This window comes from Elephantulus edwardii, unplaced genomic scaffold (assembly GCF_000299155.1).
Source record: "Elephantulus edwardii isolate Elephantulus edwardi_28Jun2011 unplaced genomic scaffold, EleEdw1.0 scaffold00145, whole genome shotgun sequence".
In the NCBI taxonomy this organism is placed as follows: domain Eukaryota; kingdom Metazoa; phylum Chordata; class Mammalia; order Macroscelidea; family Macroscelididae; genus Elephantulus; species Elephantulus edwardii.
Window position 1 is genome coordinate 6,579,006 of NW_006399895.1, and position 18,427 is coordinate 6,597,432.

General features: G+C 35.7%; 1 protein-coding gene across 5 annotated transcripts in view; it reads right to left on the minus strand.

Moving 5' to 3' along the window:
• The window catches only part of TCF12 (transcription factor 12), a 452,598-nt gene that overhangs the window by 237,533 nt on the left and 196,638 nt on the right, over positions 1-18,427 (minus strand). For all 5 annotated transcript variants that reach the window (XM_006894508.1, XM_006894511.1, XM_006894510.1 and 2 more), the window contains exon 5: positions 16,308-16,410. In XM_006894508.1, coding sequence (XP_006894570.1) covers positions 16,308-16,410 — 103 coding nt within the window. The remainder of the gene's footprint in view (positions 1-16,307; positions 16,411-18,427) is intronic.

Here is an 18,427-nt window from a genome sequence, read left to right on the forward strand (position 1 = left end):
GGGAGGGGAGGGACCTTCTGGCAGGGCCTGGAAGACTCCACTCTGGAGTTTCGGCTTTTTGCTGCTTTTGGATGGTGGTTCTGAGGGACAAGTAAAGTGAAGTTTTTGGTGGGTTATTCTTTTTTTTTTTTTTTTGGAGGGGGGACTCGTGTTTAATGTGTATTACTGCTCTTTTCTCCCCAAGAGCGGGTGTCCTTGAGCCTTTGCCTAGGGTGGAAGTCTGCTCAAAGATGTGGCTTTAAGACCATGGGCCAAATTTATTTCTTTTCGAATGAGTACTTCTTGAATGATACAGCAGTCTTTTGTCTATCTGCTTAACTGAACAACTTGGTCTTGCTGTGATGCTGCACACTGTTCCATAGTCTTGTCAAATACCATAATGGTTACCCATTATGTACCCTGTTTGAATAAGCTTCCAGATTTATTTATGCTGGAAAGCAAGAGTGGCATCCACTTCCTAAACTAGATGCCTCTGGAAACTCTACAAACTCTCTAAACTCTATAAATGTACAGAAATGAAGATAGTTATAGAACTGAGTTCTGTACAGAAATTATGTTAGTTATAGAAAAAAGTTTAGGTGTTTTGTGCAAAACTTACTCTCAGCTGTTTTCAACCTAACGACCCTTAACTGCTGCTAAATGAAACTTGCTGTTATATCTGGAGGAACATTCTTCGATTTTGTACATCACTCTTTGTCTGTGTGCAGTATGAAGTAACCTGGGTTTACTGTGATGCTGAAACTTGTACCATTGGGGTATCAAATATCAGAATGATTTCCCAATGTGGACAGTGTATGGTGGAGCTCCCAGTTGTAAAACATGTTTGGAAGCAGAAGTGGCATCCTCTTCCTAAATCACATGCCTCTGGAAACTATGAACTTGGAGAAATGATAATAGTTATGGAAAGACATTAGGTCTTTTTTTCAGAGTTGCTGTGAGTCATGCCTGACTTGAGAGCAATCATCATCAACAACGACATCTCTAATGAATCGAGTTCTAGTGGCCTAATGGTAAGGAGCTGCACTTGCCAATCCAAAGGCATGTCGTAAGCATCCACCAGCTGCTCAGCGGGACAAAGATGAGCAATATATTCTAATGCAATTTACTGTCTCTAAAAACCTGCTAGAGGGTCAGGTATGGATTAGTTCCAACTCAACAACACATAAAACTAACAATCCTTAAAGAGAAAAATCATAACAAAAACTCTGAAGACTGGAAACCTCAGCCAGGTTTTACTTTCAGATTCACCTTTCAAAATGACATTCTAGCAACAAGATCATAAACTACAAAACTCTGTTGTAGAAAAGGAAAATAGAATCACTCAAGAAATGTTACCTTACTAATTATTTACTGTCACTGTATTTCATTATATAAGCATTATACAACAAAATGTGGATTTAAGAAGAAATAACAGGGAAAGGAACTTCGTAGGTAAACCAGTGTAAAATTTAAAAATAAAAAAGAACTGCAAGATATTAAACCACCCCCCAAAAAAAGGTATAGAGTTCTGTCAGAAAAAGAGTTAAACACACTCTCAATGATAAAATATGGTAAAAAGTTATAGTACTCTGTGAGTTGTCCAATGTATTATTTCTGTTAAAGTCAAAGTGGTTAGACTGTAGAATATATGCTAGAGGGAAGGATGTAAAACTGAAGCTAAGCTGTATAATGAAGGTTCAATTCTTTTTTTTTAATCTGTGCTATCTTTTCTAAAATTTATCATTAATTTCAATAAAAATTTACAGAGACTTTGGATTTCCATTCATTCATTGTTGCACTTTTCTCCCCTCCCAACCCTCTCCCCTAGTACACTACTCTCTTGGAAAAGTAAAACAAAAATTCTTACATTGTTTTACAATCCCTTCCCACAGGTCCACTCCACCATGCAGCCTTCGCTCTGGACTCCTGTCATGACAAAAATATCTAATCACATATCCCCCTAAACAGTCTTCTCCCTTATCTGTTTCAATGCACTATCCATTATTTATCCCATCTTTCTCAGTCTCCCCCCAACCCCAATGTCAGTCCTGTTTTACAACTGTGGCATCAAACAGCATTTGTCCTTTTGTGACTGAGATATTTTACTCAGCATAATGTCCTCCAGGGTCACCCATTTTGAAAAATATTGTATGAGTTCCTTGTTTTTCAATGCAGCATAATATTCCATTGTTTGAATATACTAGAGCTTCTCCATCTGTTTGTTGATGGGCACTAAAGTTGTTTCCAACTTGCTGCTACTGTGAACAAAGCCACGATAAACATGGGTATGCATGTTCTTTAGTGCCATGCTAAGGAATGACTTTTTTCTTTCTTTCCTAGTAACAAGTCTACAAAGGTTACTGATGTGGATACTAATACCTTGTCAGGTAGCAAATAGATACTGATTTTTTTAAAAATGTTAAAAAAAATTAAGCAAACTGGAAAAAAAGGTCCAAATTAAATTATTTATAATTTAATGTTTCTTTTCCTATTTAAACAAATGTACTATGTTCCTATGTACTACATTCCTAGAGAAGATGATTTAACATATCGTGGACTGTGAGGAGGACAAGTAAGTCTGTCTTGGAGAAGGTGAAACCAAGTTTCTCCCTGGAGGCACTCCATCTCAAATACTTTTTTCATGAGGCCAGGAGGGACTAGTCCTTGGAGAAGGACTTTACTCTCAGAACGGTGGAGGGACAGAGAAGGAGAGGAAGACCCTAGATGAGATGGACTGATATGGTAACTGTGTCAATGAGATTATTAGGTGTGTCAGGTCAGTGCAATTGGCTCAGAATGGGGAAGGGTTCTGAGCTATTGTACACTGGGTTGCTATGAATGTGGGCAACTTGAGGTCACATAATAATAACAACAATGATCCTAAAACATGTAAATGAAATTTAATTTTGAGATAATATTCAGACTGCATTTGTCTATAGAATATTTTTAAACTATAACTCCTATTGTTCAAAGAACTTCGTAGTTGTCTTGAAGAGAAGTTGGATAGGCAGTCTCCTCTCATTAAGATTTACCGCATCAGAAACCTGAAGAAGGGTGCCATGAAAGGGAATTGAGTTTACAGTAGTAGGTTTTAGTTTGGTTATCATCATTTCAAAAATGTTGATTGTACAATGGATAAGTGCGCCACTGCTAATCAAGAGGTCAGTGGTTCAAATCTACCAATTTCTCTGTGGGATAAAATACTCTGGTAATCAAACTCTCTAGGGAAGTTCTATTCTACAGTGACATTTTAAGTTGGGGACACTTAACAATAATATTATCACATCAATTCTTTTTGCGTTGGCAATTTATTGGCAATCTTCTGTATGTGGGACTATTTTACATGTAAACATCTCTTCTAGCCTGACATACCAAATGCATCTGTTCTATTTAGGATGAGGATAAACAACTTATAAAGTCATATGGTAGTGTTGTTAGGTGCCATCAAGTTGAGCACTACACACAGCAACCAATCTGAACACTGTCCTATCCTGTGCCATCCTCAAATCAAAATAAGATGAAGTTGTTTACAGTCTCAATCTTTTCTTTGTCCATCATGATGCTGCCTAACGAGTGGAGTGGATTTTTGTTTTCTTGATTTTGAGATACAATCCATATTGAAGGCTGTGGTGTTTAACCTGCAGCAAATGCTTCAAGTCCTCCTCACTTTTAGCAAGCTAGGTTGTGTCATCTGTATAATGCAGATTATTGATGAGTCTTCCTCCAATCCTGATGCCATATGTTCCTTCATATGAGAGTCCAGTCTTTAATAATTTGCCCAGCATTTAAATAGGTATTGAGAAAGGATACAACCTTCACACACACTTTTTTAAATTTTAAACCAATGTTCACTTGCTCTGTTTGCATAAAACTTCATAGTCTAGAAACAGGCTTTGCACGAGCACACTTAAATGTTCTGGAATTCCCACTCTTCTCAGTGTTAGCTGTAATTTGTTAAGATCCACACAGTCAAATGCCTTTTCATAGTCAATAAATCAGATAGAGATTCTTATGTTACATCAGATGACTTTCTGAACTAGACAGAAGATAGCAATCTGTATTACTACCAGTATAATATTTTTTCTGTATACGAAAGTCTCAATTTCCCTTAATGTAAATATACACTTCTACACCTCCTAGAGATCTAAAATAAGTAAAAATGATATCTAGCAAAATTCTTAACATCCTAAGTTACAGAGGAATTACACACTGGAACCTACTGAGATATGACTGCAATTGCACAAGATGTTTAAGTAGCTGTTTAGATTCTATCTTAAAATGAAAATGTGTAACATAATAGGTCTGAGACTACTGACAAAGCCAAGCAAGACCAGTGTCTTATAGTTTTACTCTATTTTTGATTCCACATTCACCTACTTTATCAGATGCCACTCTGTCACATGCAAAAACATGTTTAAAATGCTTTCAAACATAATTCTTTAAGAAAGTCTTAATAAAGAAATTAAAATAGCTGCAATTATTTTGAATCTAGATTGATCATAATAATTAAATTAAATCTTTCCTACTGTGTGTTTTATTGACCCTAGGACCATTATCTTTCAAGGCAATGCATTATGACACTAACCAGATATACATTTGTTACGCTATCATAAGGGTGCATGCTGAGAAAGATGTTTATTTATAACTTGCTTGGTAATTTAAGAGTTATTTTTATTTTTCCAAGTTTTCTCAGTTATTCTACAACATTAAATGATCTATAAATTTTCTCATTAAAAATATCAGGACTAATTGGATTCCTAATTGACTTTCTAGTTCATCTATCATATACAGGCTAAAAGATAAACAACAAACAACAACAAAACAACCAATATTATCGTCATTAAGTTAGTTCAGACTCATACTAGCCCAATTATCAATGTCTGAGGTTAGAAATCTTTACAGAATGCTCATCTTTCTTTGTTTGAACTGGGAGATTCGAACACCACCACAGTGCTTTATGTACAGGTTAGAGGAAGCCAATTAAACTCTTCTATTTTGCTACTTCACAAATGAACATTTTCTGTATATATAACATGCTCATTTCCATTGAGCAGGTATTCCTTATGGTTGACTTATAACCATGATTTGTGTTCATGTGTAATTAAGTTAAATATGCAGCATGTAGGAATAATGATTTTGTAAATTACTACCTAACATGGGAAATACTGGAGAATGCTATGCTAAGTGAACTAATTCAGTATCATAAAGACAAATACTGTATAAAGTCTTTATTGCAAAACCAGTATCAGAATCCAAGGAGGGGAGAGGGGGCTTAATCATAGGGTCACACAATTTGATGGGCAGAGGAACGGCTGGGAAAGAAAAGGGGAAAGATCCACTGGTGTGAAAAACAATGTTTGTGAACTTAATGAACTTTATAAAGTAAACCAGTATGAAATAAAAAAATATAAAAAAAGTGTATTTAATGATGTGCAAAGCAGAAAACACCGTATGTGATGATAAATAAAGGTAAACGGAACTTGTTTTAATTAAACAATTATTCCAGACCAGAGATTCAAGTTAATAGAACCAAGTTAAAATATATGGTGGTAAAATTGAAAGGGAAACATAAATCCAAACACTTATAAAAAAGAACAAGGAAACTAAAAAGAATCATACAATTATTCTTTAAATACTACTGAACTTAAAAGATTCTCTTATTTGGAATGTTAATAACTACAATTATTGTGTATTCCTGCTTCCAACAAGCTGTCTTAAAAGAAGTAAGATTAAAAAAAAATAAATTAGAAGATGATTCTGACACTAAAAAAAAAAGATTAAAAAAAAAATCAGATGTCCCATTCCCTTCCTAAAATAGAATCTTGATACCTTTACAATAGCTGACATCTTAGCCCTTCCAGCTTTTGCTAACTGACCCCACCATCAATGCACAACTACAAATGCCCACAGAAAGAAGACCCACTGGGGAAGCTTGTACTCTGCTCAGCTTTATATGCTTCAGTGGGTCTCATACTAGATAAATACACCCTACAGTCAGATTCACTGACACACTGAAACAAAGGGGAAATTTGAGATTTAACCACTTCATCTTAAACTTCTTTTTATGTAAGGAGTAGTTTGTTTTTACTTCATATAATACTTATTATTTTTAAAAAACCTTATCCAATGATTCATATAACCTAAAATCCCTTAAAATATTTATAAAATCCTTAAATATGTAATACACAGTAGTTTAGTTTATTATGACCTAAAAAGCTGAAGATCTACAATCATAGCCTATGTTCTTTTGCAAAGGACAGAAGTTTGTTGGTTGTTATTTTTTTACAATATGGAGGTAAAATTAATAATAAAATTTAGTCAGTAATAAAATTTTATTGGCTCTTTGTACACATACTTAAAGGCAAGACTTTTAAGCAAGTTTAGGAAACTTTGACGAGGTAGGTAGAATATCTAACCAAGGATAAACCATAATACCAAGGAGAAACTTAATTAGCTTCTTGTTGTTGTTCTTGTTGTTAAGTGCAGTCAAGGCATAGGTGACTCATAGAGACTCTATGAATGAAAGTCCTCAACACTTGTGTAACTTTCATCCTTTCTCCAGGTTCAAAGTTTTTCCAGAGGCAAGCTATTATGGAAGTCGATGCCACTCCTGCTCCCAAGCTTGTTTTAATCATGGAGCTTCATCAAACACTGTCCACCATGGGTAACCATTCTCGCATTTGACTCATCAGTGTCACAGTGTTCAGTCTCATAGCAACCACAAGTTACCTCTGTATGGTAAGTGGACACACCAGGGCGATACGACCTACTGATAACCCAAGGGACTTCTCGCTAGGACTACCTCTAATGAGTTATTGGCCTAAAATAACCAAGGCCAAGGATTACCTAAATTCTCACATTCTCTATGTCCCTGTAACTAAAGGAAAACAGAAAGACTTTCCTAAGTAGGGCCAGCATTCTAGAGAAGAGGAGGAAAAATTTTTGCATGTAATTGGAATCACAAATGGTATCCCTGATGCACTTCTTTCCTCCTTTTGAACAATGCAGTGTGCCCTTGCTCTGTTCTGACAAGTTTCTTGGTATAGCTTTTTCATGAGCACAGTCAGGGTTTCTGGGATTCCCATTCTCCTCAAGGTTTGCCACAATTTGTTGTGGTCCACACAGTCAAATGCCTTTGGCTAGTCAATGAAACACAAATAAGACATTCCTCTGGTACTCCCTGCTTTCAGCCAAAATGCTTCTGATTTTGGCTATGATATCCCTGTGTCAGTCTCTTCTAAACACAGCTTCCAATTCTGTTTTAGAAGAAGTGTAATTAGGGTACTCCTTGAAAGCGAAGATAGTAAAACATCATCTCACACACACACTTTGGGCTTGTTATTTATTAGGAGTGGAGAGTCCTTGAAAAAGGACATCACATTTGGAAAAGTGAAGGGGCAGTAAAAGAAAGAAATTGGGATGTGGACAGACAAAGCGACTGTAACAATGGGATCAAATGTATCAGAGATGATGAGGATGGTGCCGAATAGTGCAAGACTCAGATTTGTTGTTCACAGGGATGCTATGAGTTCTACTTAATGGCACCCAGCAACCACAACAATGAGCAGGGCTACCAATCAAAAGGCTAGCAGTGTGCGTGTACTAGCTGCTCTTTGGGAGAAAAAAACCTGATGGAGAGTGACCATGAGCTGCAATCAATTGAACAGCAGTGGACTGGGCTTGGCTTATAACAAGTATACCAACTATCTATTGGTTCAAGTTTCATTTCCTAGAAAGAACAGCAAATACAAAACAATAAATATATATACAAACAAACAGAGATATAAGCAGATACCTGCTACTGTAACAACAGCTGAAGATAAGGTTTTTCTAGGACCTTCAACGTAATACACATTCTGAAAATTCTATCTGGCTGAAATCTTAACATAAAATATAACAAAATAAAAACATATATATTTACACCCTCTTGCTCAAATGCTCTTCCTTCCAAACGCCAACATAAACACATATCTCCCAAGAGTAAAAATGGTCTGCATTTATGTTATGCTGTCACTAAATGATTGAATAATTTAATTTCCTTGAAACCCAATTAGTCTGCTTGAAAGAAAAATAAAAGCACTTAAAAATCTTTGGTGTGAGCCTTTTTAATTTAGGTAAACATAAGTAAAAACTTGTAAAAATTACCACATAACAAAAACAGCATTACTGTCTTCACTCACAACTTTCAGAATGAAGGGAAAAAACCCAACAACATTAAATCACAAAATCTCCTGAATACAAACCAGTAAATACTGTCCATGAGTTTTTAAACATATATGTTCTGAGTTACAATACAACCTACAATTTATATTTATCTTAGAAAAATTATTCATAAACAAACTCAGAAAATACTGTAATATTTTCTTTAGCACTCCTATTTTGGGGGGATTTCTAGGTTGAGTTGTGTCCTGTCACTAAATCCTCAGGATACTTTTATGATCACTGTTACACTATCTTCCCTTCATAGTCTCTCAATAAACTCTTCCCCACAGCTGTTCTCTGAAGAGTTATCGCTGAAATACTTCCTCCTCATTACAGCATCTCCACCAATTAGCCTTTTTATCTCCTAATTTGATAATCCAGTCCACTATAGCTCAATTACAAACTCAATTCATTGTCACAGAGTAGGAACCAACTCACAGCCAACCAAGCAGCAAGTTTTCAGAGACTGTCAATCACTACAGTTACTAGAGAGTGTGACTTTGAGAAGCTGTTTGTTTTTAAATTTTAGATTTATAGAAGGCAAAGGATAACAAATTTTCAAAGGAAGCTATCTAACAATGGTCTAAAATAAGAGCTGTCAATTATTACACCTGAAGATGAAAAACATGTGTTTTGTTGGAGAATATGGAATATCCTATGAACTGCCAGAAGAACAAACAAGTCTGTCTTAAAGAAGTGCAACTAGTGTGGCTTCTTAGGGGTAAAGATGATAAAACTTCATGTCACATACTTTGTGGTCAAATGAACTAACTGGTGGTGGGGGGAAGATACCGTATTTGGAGGGTCAGAGAAAGAGAAGAAGATCCTCAACAAGATAGGAGCCCTGGTACACTGTGATTGAAGAATCTGACTGCGTTAAAAGCTCAGTGTCACAAAGCTACCAGTCACTCCAAGAGAAAGCTGAAGGAGTGGCTGCGATAAAGGTTTATCACCTGAGAAACGCTATGAGTCAGTTCTATACTGTTCCCCGTGATTGCTGTAGTTGGAATTTTCTTGATGACAGTGGATATTCTAAAGAGCGTCAATGAACTCACTACTATGTTTAAACCAACAACAAAAAAAATTGTGGCACTTTCCACAGAATTTCAGATGTTTAAATAACTCCTCAACAAGTTGATAGAGTTGCTATTGTGAAAAATATTTTTGCTTACTTCAAGTAAAATCTTGGAAGCAGGAGGGTCATCCACTTCCTAAATAACATGTCTTTGGAAACTCTGACCTTTGATAAATGACCATAGTTATAGAAAGGCCTCAGGCCTTTTGTTCATAGGGTCGCTATGAGTCGTGCTCAACCCGACAACAATCAACTACAAGTCAGCAAGACACTCCAGCCTGTGTTCAACTCTAGCCTGTCAATTTGTTTTTTATAACCTTGGAGTTGTGAAAGTGGAGTGGTTTTACATTCTTAAATAATTATATAATTACTTCTACCACCTGACTATCACCTTCTTGAATCACTGGGGCTTCTCTTATGTTTTTATTTTGGCAGCTCAGGAGCGGCATCCAGGTTCAAAATAGCTTGCCTCCGGAAACTCAATGAATGTAGAGAATGATGAAAGTTATACAAGTGTTCAGGTCTTTCATTCATATGGTAGCTATAAATTGTCTACAACACGGTGCCACTTAACAACAATTATCATCTCAGTCCCACGAGGATAAACACTGGGTAAAATCATTACTGTAGAATGAGTATGAGGATCCAAGGTGGGGGAGGGGGTGGAGGAATGGAAATAGAGGGGTAAGGATGGGTGGGGGTTAACGGTGTTAATCATAGGGTTGCAAAATTCAATCAGTGGGTGGAGTGAAGGAAATGGGAAGGATCTTTTGTGAAAAACAATGTATTCAAACTCTGTAAATAAATCAGAATAAAATAAAAAAATAAATTAAGTTCTAGCTGTGTCACTCAAGGCAGCCAGGCTTCAAGAGAGCTTCCACATGAAGAACAACTACAAAGAAAGGCCTAGTGATTTACCTGAGAAAAGTAGTCAAAGGAAAAGTGAAGGAACACAACAGAACATTATCCAGTGTGTCTATTTTGGACATGTCATCTGTAGTGATCAAGCACGGATAGAGGACATCATGCTTAGTGAGTCACATGAGCCAGTAAGAACATGGATGAGATGCACTGACTCAATGACTGTGGTAATGGGGGTAGGTGTATTGTAGTACTTGAGAATGGCTCAGAATAGGACAGGGTTCAGAGCTATTGTACACTGGGTTACTATGAATTGCAGGTGACTCAACAATAATAATATAAAATGATTATAAAATCATTACACCACATATAGGAACAGCCAAGAAGTGTTTAAGATGAAAAATTATGTACACACTTCATTATACTTGTTTTGTTATTAAAACGTACCGTGTGTGCATGCATGTGTGCCTTTGCGTGTTTGTGTCTGAGAGAGCAAGTTGTTGTTGTGTACCATGAGTCAGAACTGGCCCACGGCGGATCCTCCAGTAAGTTTTCAAAGGCAGTAAACTGCATAAGAGATAGATAATCTTTCTTCCACAGAACAGATGGTGGATTAAAATTGTGTTGCTTTGGGTTGGTGGCACAATTTCCTTACCACTAAGCCACCAGGGAACACTGTATGGTTTAAAATCAGGATGGGTGTGTACCATGACTGTATCCTTTCTCCACACAAATTCAACTTGTATGCTGAACAAATAATTCATGAAGCTAGACACTAGAAAGAGGAATGTTGCATCAGGAACAGAATAATACTCATCAACAACTTGCATTATGCAGATAGTGCAAATTTACTTGTTGAAAGTGAGGATAAGAAATGCTTGCTGCAGAAGATCAAGAACTTCTATATGGAATACATCTCAACATTAAGAAAACAAAGGTTCTCACCAATGGACCAAGAGTCAACACTATGATAGATGGAGAAAGGATTAAAGCTGTCAATGATTTCATCTTTCTTGTATCAACAATCAACAAATACTCTTCATAGCAATCAGGCAAAGTATTGCACTGTCAGGGAACGCTACAAAATGCTGAAGAGAAATGGTTATCAGTTTGAAGACGAAGGTGCAACAGACTCAGGTCATGGTCTTCTCAATCAACTGTTATGCATCAGAGAGCTGGGCAATGAATTAGGATGACAAGAAGAACTGATGACTCTTGAGTTGTGGTACTAGAGAAGAGGAATGAATAATTGAAACACTGTAAAAAACAAAAAAAACCCACACAACCAAACCAGATATGGGGAAAATTGCAGCCAGAATGCTCCTTGGAGGCAAAGATGGTGATGCCTCATCTCTCATACTTTGAACATGTAGCTAGCTGAGGTTATTCTTTTGAAAAGGGCACCTTGTTGGAAAAGATGGAGAGTCAGCAAAGGAGAGGAAGATTCCCAACAAGACAGACTGACTTGAGCAATGGGCTGTAGTGTGTATAAAGATGATGAGGATGGCACAGGATAGGGCAGAGTTGTTGCTAAGAGTTGTATTTGACTCCATAGCACCTAACAACAAAGAAATTGGGCCACAAGCCCAAAGGCACACAGTTCAAATCCAATCACGTCTCCGTAGGAGGTTGAGGAAATCTTCAGTGTGATTTACTGCCTTTGAAAAGCCACTGAAGGGTCAACTACGAGGTGGTTCCAACTTGAGAGCACACAACTACACACCACTACCAGGGCTCACTAAGAGAGACTAAATCCTAGAATATAGAAAGACTAGTAAATTCTAGTCTTCATAAGAATCTAAAAGAGCCATAAAAATGAAAAATAATATTAAAAAAATCCTAAAGGTAAAAATCACAGAAAATGTGAGCTATAAAAAGTAAACACTGAATTCTACAACAAATAAAGAAGGTAAGTGGAGGTGTTAAGGAGAGCTGACAAAAATGTTGGTATGCCATTCCCATTAATCCAATTTCTTTTTTAGTGAGTGGCTTAATTTAAAATGTCTTATTAAAGTAAAGCAAAAGCAACAAAGAAGAAAATCTACACAATGCAAGAATCAGAACGAACATGTATCTTCAAACTAACATGCATATTTTAAAATCAAAGCAATTCAAAATAATTTTTTATTTTTTTTTTAAACTTTTGTTTGATGGCTAAGCAAAATTAAAGCAATTTTGGGGCACAGTGGTTAAGCCCTTTGCTGTTAACCCAAAGGGTGTTGGTTCAAATTCCCTAGTCACTCAGCAGGAGAAAGATTTGGCAGTCAGTTTCAATAAATATCACAGCCGTGGGAACCCTATCAGGTAGGGTTCTGTCCTACAGCATCACCATAAAAGTTACTGAGTCACAACTTACTTAATGGTAATAGGTTTTGGTTTTGCTTTTTTAGAGCTGCAAAAGATGTTAAAAACTTAAGAATAAAAGTATTACCCAGGCTCAATTATAATACAGATTTCTGAAAATAATTTTTCTATTTAAGGCTTTTGAATTCTTTGTACATCTATTACCATGTGTTTCTTTCATTTCTTAAAAATATTAACAAGGTGTCGCTACAGTAAAATAGGTCCTCAGAGAAACATAACTAAAGGTCTTTTAAAAATTGAGAAATTGAAGTAACATCACATCTTAAGTCTCCTATCTGTAAACACACATATATTTCTATAAGGCTCCTGAAGTAAGTTTTGATGAACACAGAGTAGAAGAACAGAGAGTTCATTTCAAAATCACTCAAGGAGAGAAAGTAGGTAAGTATGTCAAATAATTTGTATGGACTGTAAATTAACAACAATCTAATACTACAATCAATATATCATATAATAAGGTATCAACATGTTTTAGTAGAATGATGAGAGGCATAGGATAAAGAAATGGACCAGGACTGAAAGCACCAAGAAATAGATATGGTTAGTAGATGATATTACTAATATGATCACAGCATTGCAGCTTTACCATAATAAAGAATGTTAATTATTCAGTGATATATCCAAAGGATGTTACTTATTTCACTTGAAAAAGAAGAAAAACTCTCTTTTCCATACTGGAATATCAACAGGATAATTCTTGAATTCATTAAAAAAGAAACACTAACTGATTGAACATAATAGCTTTACTTCCTGTGTAAAACTGTTCAAAATATCTAAATGAATAGAAAAAGACATCTTTCTGTGGCAAATTGTTCATTACTGCATCATTATCAACTCTTGTTAGACAAAATTTTGCATTTTTGTAATGCACCAAATCATTAAAGTGTTCAAGAGCTCCATCAAGAAAGACAGTGACACTTTATAATCCACCATCTCTTCAGGCAAATGTGCTTATGGCTGAAACAGAATACATAAAAGAACCACATTCCCTAGCTATATAATCCTCCCCTTTAAGTGCTGTTTTTATGTGTTGACAGCCATGATGAGATATGGGCCTGTTTTCCTATTAGCTTTAACTGTTTCTGAGCATTCATCACTCACAGTACCACTCTTAGGTCTTACCCATTGTGATGATTAGGTATCCACAGCTCCAAATGCCTCCAATACTTCCACACGTACCTCTACCAAGCTTTAACAATTTAAGCTTTCAGCCTGAAATTCCTTTAAATTATGAGACATCTAAAATATCTAATCTGTCCATTGTAACTCTACAGACTGCCATAAACTCACCTACTTGGGTATCAAGCAGTTCAATTATTTCAGATCACATCAAGTTGGATTGTCTGTTGCTCTCGAAAATGGCTCTACAATTTGAGACATTCATTCCCCAAAGAAGCTATTGTTATACAGATTACACAGAATCCACTGTTAAAAAACTGAGATACTCAGTTTGATAATTTTTACTGAAAATAAAGGGCAGAAGTATAGCAAAAGCAGATGCTGTCAATGACCAGTGAATTTTCTTTAACATATCTGGCTAATCTTTTGACTGTTACTTCTCTCTTCTTTATATGCAAATTAAGAGGCCTGGTGTCTTAGTGCATTACGTGTTGGCATGGTAATAGAAAGGTCAGCAGTTTAAATCCACCAGAGGCTCAGAGGGAAAATGATTAGCAGACTTCTAACACAAAGATTTGTAAACACAAAAGGATAACAAGAAGGTACTAAGCTTAGGAATCAACTTGGCAGCAGTGAGTTTATATGTAAATCAGTATTTTTAGATTGTTGTTGTGTATCATCAAGATGGAACCAATCCTTGGCTGACCCTCCACTGGGTTATCAGAGGCAATAAAATTGCACAGGTGGAAACTGCACCTCTTTTTCCCATGAAGTAGCTGGTGGATTCAAACTCCGTGCCTTTGCAACAGCACCACAATTTCTTGCCAGTAAGGGTAGGTAGTTAAAATGTAGTGTGTGGATGAAGGCAGATCTATCAATACTTATTTTAGATACCGATTTTATACACAGGGAATAGATGACTATTAAAAATATTATTTTCTATACACCAAGGAAAGCAAGTACATGTCCTCTTAATTGCCCCAACTGAGAAAAATGATACCTGAAATGTAATTACAGAAATATTTCAGTCAACAGAGCAAGTGAAAAGCATCTCTCATAAAATCAATTTAATTCCACACTTGGCTCCCACAATTTTAACATTCACTTTGGTGCAAAGCTCTGCTAATGATCCCATTCCAGAAGGATTAAAAGTCACCAGTAAACCGAGAATAAAGATTGTTGTTGTTAAGGGGCAACTTCTGTTTTTACACAATTCAGAGTCATAGCCTCAGATAAGAAAGCTTAGTGCAAACTAAAATTATTCTAACACTGACTATAATTTGTCCAAGTACATTTACTATAAATCAGATGTTACTTGTGGAAAAGTTATATTGTCAAAGCCAATTATTTGAAGTGTTACAACTATTTCATTTCGATGGAAAGATCAGAATAATAATTTTTTTTTGTTTAAATCAGAAAGTTTTCTGTGGCCAAATGTAATAATATTTTGTTAAAAATTTTATTCAGCATAATAATGTATTAATGCTATGATTTTCATTCAAATTATATTGAATTCAATAGTGATTTTAAAAACAAAGTTTATTGCTAATTAGGTTTTTATTCTTGTATCTTAACGATTCTGGTTTTAAACTGCCTTAGGCAAAATCCACACTAGAATATCAGATTTTTTTCTCCTCACCACTGTGTAGAAGATAAGGGAAATAAACATGGCAAAGCAAAATCATTTATAAAGAAAACTGCAGACCACCCGGATTTTGGATTTGGGTAATCCACTTAGATTAGCATGGCTGTGTCTTAAAAGGACAATTCTAAGATCACAATATAGGTCACGTCCATAAGAGATAGAATAAGTAATGAAATCAATGTCAATTACACAAATCTTTCACATTTACATGACGCCAATGGCAACCAGAAAAACAGATTAAATAAAGCTTTTGTCTCTCATTTCTTTGCTCTAATAATGTGCTTAGCCTCAACATAATAAGCAAGAAGAAAAAAATGCCACAAAACAGAGAATGTTTTGAATCATGTTTTAAAGAAAAGCCAAATCACTGCCCACCTCTCCTAAAAGAAGTGGCAATTCACACTAAAGAAAATTTTTATCATTTCAGGTAATCAACAATAAATATTCACACGAGAAAGAGAGAGAGGGAAGAAGGGGAAATCTATGAAAGTGTGTTTATTGCCAAAATAAAAAAATAAGTGCATGGCATGGATTTCAAAGTACTTCACTCGTGCTAAACAAAAATTTTTAAATCATCAAGATGAATTAATGTATTTCAAACATTTAAATCCACATGCTACAACATATGAACTATTTAAGTTATAACCAAATGGTTCTAAAAGTAATATTCTACAACATGATTAAAACACACCTAAAATCAGCGCTGTTTTTATTTTTAAGTACTGCACACATAAACTGGTAAGACAAGCAGCAAATCCCAACAGTCTCTGACAATGCTTCTCTGCGCTATGAAATGAAAAACCATTAAGGCCTGAGATCCCAAAACTATTGCCAAAAACATGAGTTAAAACATTTCTCTTTCTTTTCTGATAGCAAAGAAAAGAATTCACATTTCTACATGTCTGGTCATCTACTTGAGGTGAGCAAGAAAGCCTTGGATACCACTAGAAAATCAGAAACTTTGTTCCAGATGCATGATTTATCCTTCCTGGACAAGGAGTATAGAATGTCTTTGATCAGAGTGGTTTTGAGAAGACTATTTGCAGAGAATTACCTACTTACCCATTAGATTTGAGTTCATGAAAGGTGTTGGGGACAAGCCTTCATGGGCTCCTAATCGACTGTCACTCAAGTGATCACTGTAATGAGGGCTGTCTGTAAAACCCTAGAGGAGGAGAAAAAAAAAGACCAGATTATTAAAGAGATTACTGGGCAGTCACGCTAATTGAGCTTAATGGTACTCATCTAATATAGAGAATTACAGTGGCCATTCTTACCTAAGTTCATGTTCATCATTTGAAAAAACTAAAAAGGTATAAGCAATTTTTCATTTTTCCTTTTAAGATTTCAAAATCAGAAGACTTTTCTTTATTGATCTTAAAGAAGATTCTAAAAATAAGCATTCATCATGGACACCAATGGTTTCAGTGCCTCTGAAATAAAGGAAACTAAAAAGTCTATCAACTATTACTAAAATTAACTCTTAAATCTCTTTATATTCATAAGGAAGGCTCCATATTTTAAAGTATAAAAGGATAATGTAAGAAAATATATTTTGGGTTGTAATAAATTGGGGAAATGTCTAGAACCATCCTTCTGCTATTCTTTTGCCCGAACATAACCTCTGGAAATAAAGGGTTGTACTTAAAAAAAAACCTGAAATTGCTAACATCATGGAAATGAAGCTAATACTACGCTTCCCAATAACAAAACCAAACTTCAGGATTCCAAGGCAGTACATATATACTGCTTTAACCTTCTCCCACAGAGTGGCTATTAGATTGAAACCACTGATCTTTCAGTTGGAAGACAAACACATAAATCAATATACAACCAAGACTCCTTATTTCACAGGTACTATTAAATTTTTTCTTTATAACCGACAACATTTTTAAGGCAAAAGAGTAAAAATAGAAACAAAACCCAAAAGTTTACCAATAAAGTAAGTGTTACTCTTATCAATAAGTGTTAATCAGATACAATAGATTTGGAGATTCAAAACTGTTCTGTTTCTCAAACTGTACCTACTAAGTCTACAATCACTTCCAAAATCATATTATTTCTAAACAAGCCATTAAGGCCTAGATAATTAAAATGTCACATGATATCCACCACACTCTTCTGCCAATTTGAAAACATCTTAGTAAAGAAAAAGAAACTTACAGCAAAAGGCCCAAACAAGGGAAGAAACTGTTCATGTTCACAGAAACCAGAATCCACCCAGAATCCCCTGAGACTACAAGTCATCAATCACTAAACATTTATCATTATCCAGACTGCAGGCTAACATTCAGAAAGACATTAATGGGGCTGAAACAGGCCTCACTCTTTTTGCAGGCATGCTGTCAGTTCAACCAATGGGCTAGGTAGTGAGGGCTGAATAACTGTCAAAGCACTACAAGCGCTTATGGATGCATGTCACGACTCCTTCTGCTGTTGTGTTTTAAAACTAATCTTCTGGGAGTACTAACTCCCAAATGAATCTTTGTTTAAATTTTATCTACTTTAGCATCACTGATACACATGTGATAGACATTCAGAGTGAATCTGTGTGACATTTACAACTTGGTTATGACCACAAGGGTGTCCTCTGGTAACCACAATCTCAGTCCCTTCTGTCATGGCCACAACGCAGCTGTCCACGAAACCAGAATGGCTCCCAGCTAAGGTTGCTCCAGAGTTTCATTTTGTTTTTTAAAACAGATACTCTTAGAAGTGCTAACTGACACACCATTATCTCACACACAGCTGAATGTTCCTCTGTGCAACTTTTTTTTTACTGCAATTTGTAGGCAGAGTCAAACTGAGGTACTGAAATCTACAAAACCATCACTAAAACAACAATTAGCATAAAATGATGTACAAATTGAGAAAAACATCAATTAATGTATTTATATGCCAGCTAAATTTGCTCACAGGTGGACAGAATGGTAAAGAATGTGGAAAGATAGATTTTTTTTTCTTTCTCTTCTCAGGTACCTTAGTTTTAAAAACGTAACTTTTTAATTGTGAGTTGAGGGAAATTTGACAGAACTGGTTTTCCATTCAAGAATTTATTTCCTGACACTGATTAAAATTCTCACTGTACAGCCGCAGCTTCCCACTTCCCCTGTGTTAACTGTTCCCATTCAGCCTTCTTTTGCCTACCCCTCAGCACAGGTCTCATTACTCACTCCTGAAGT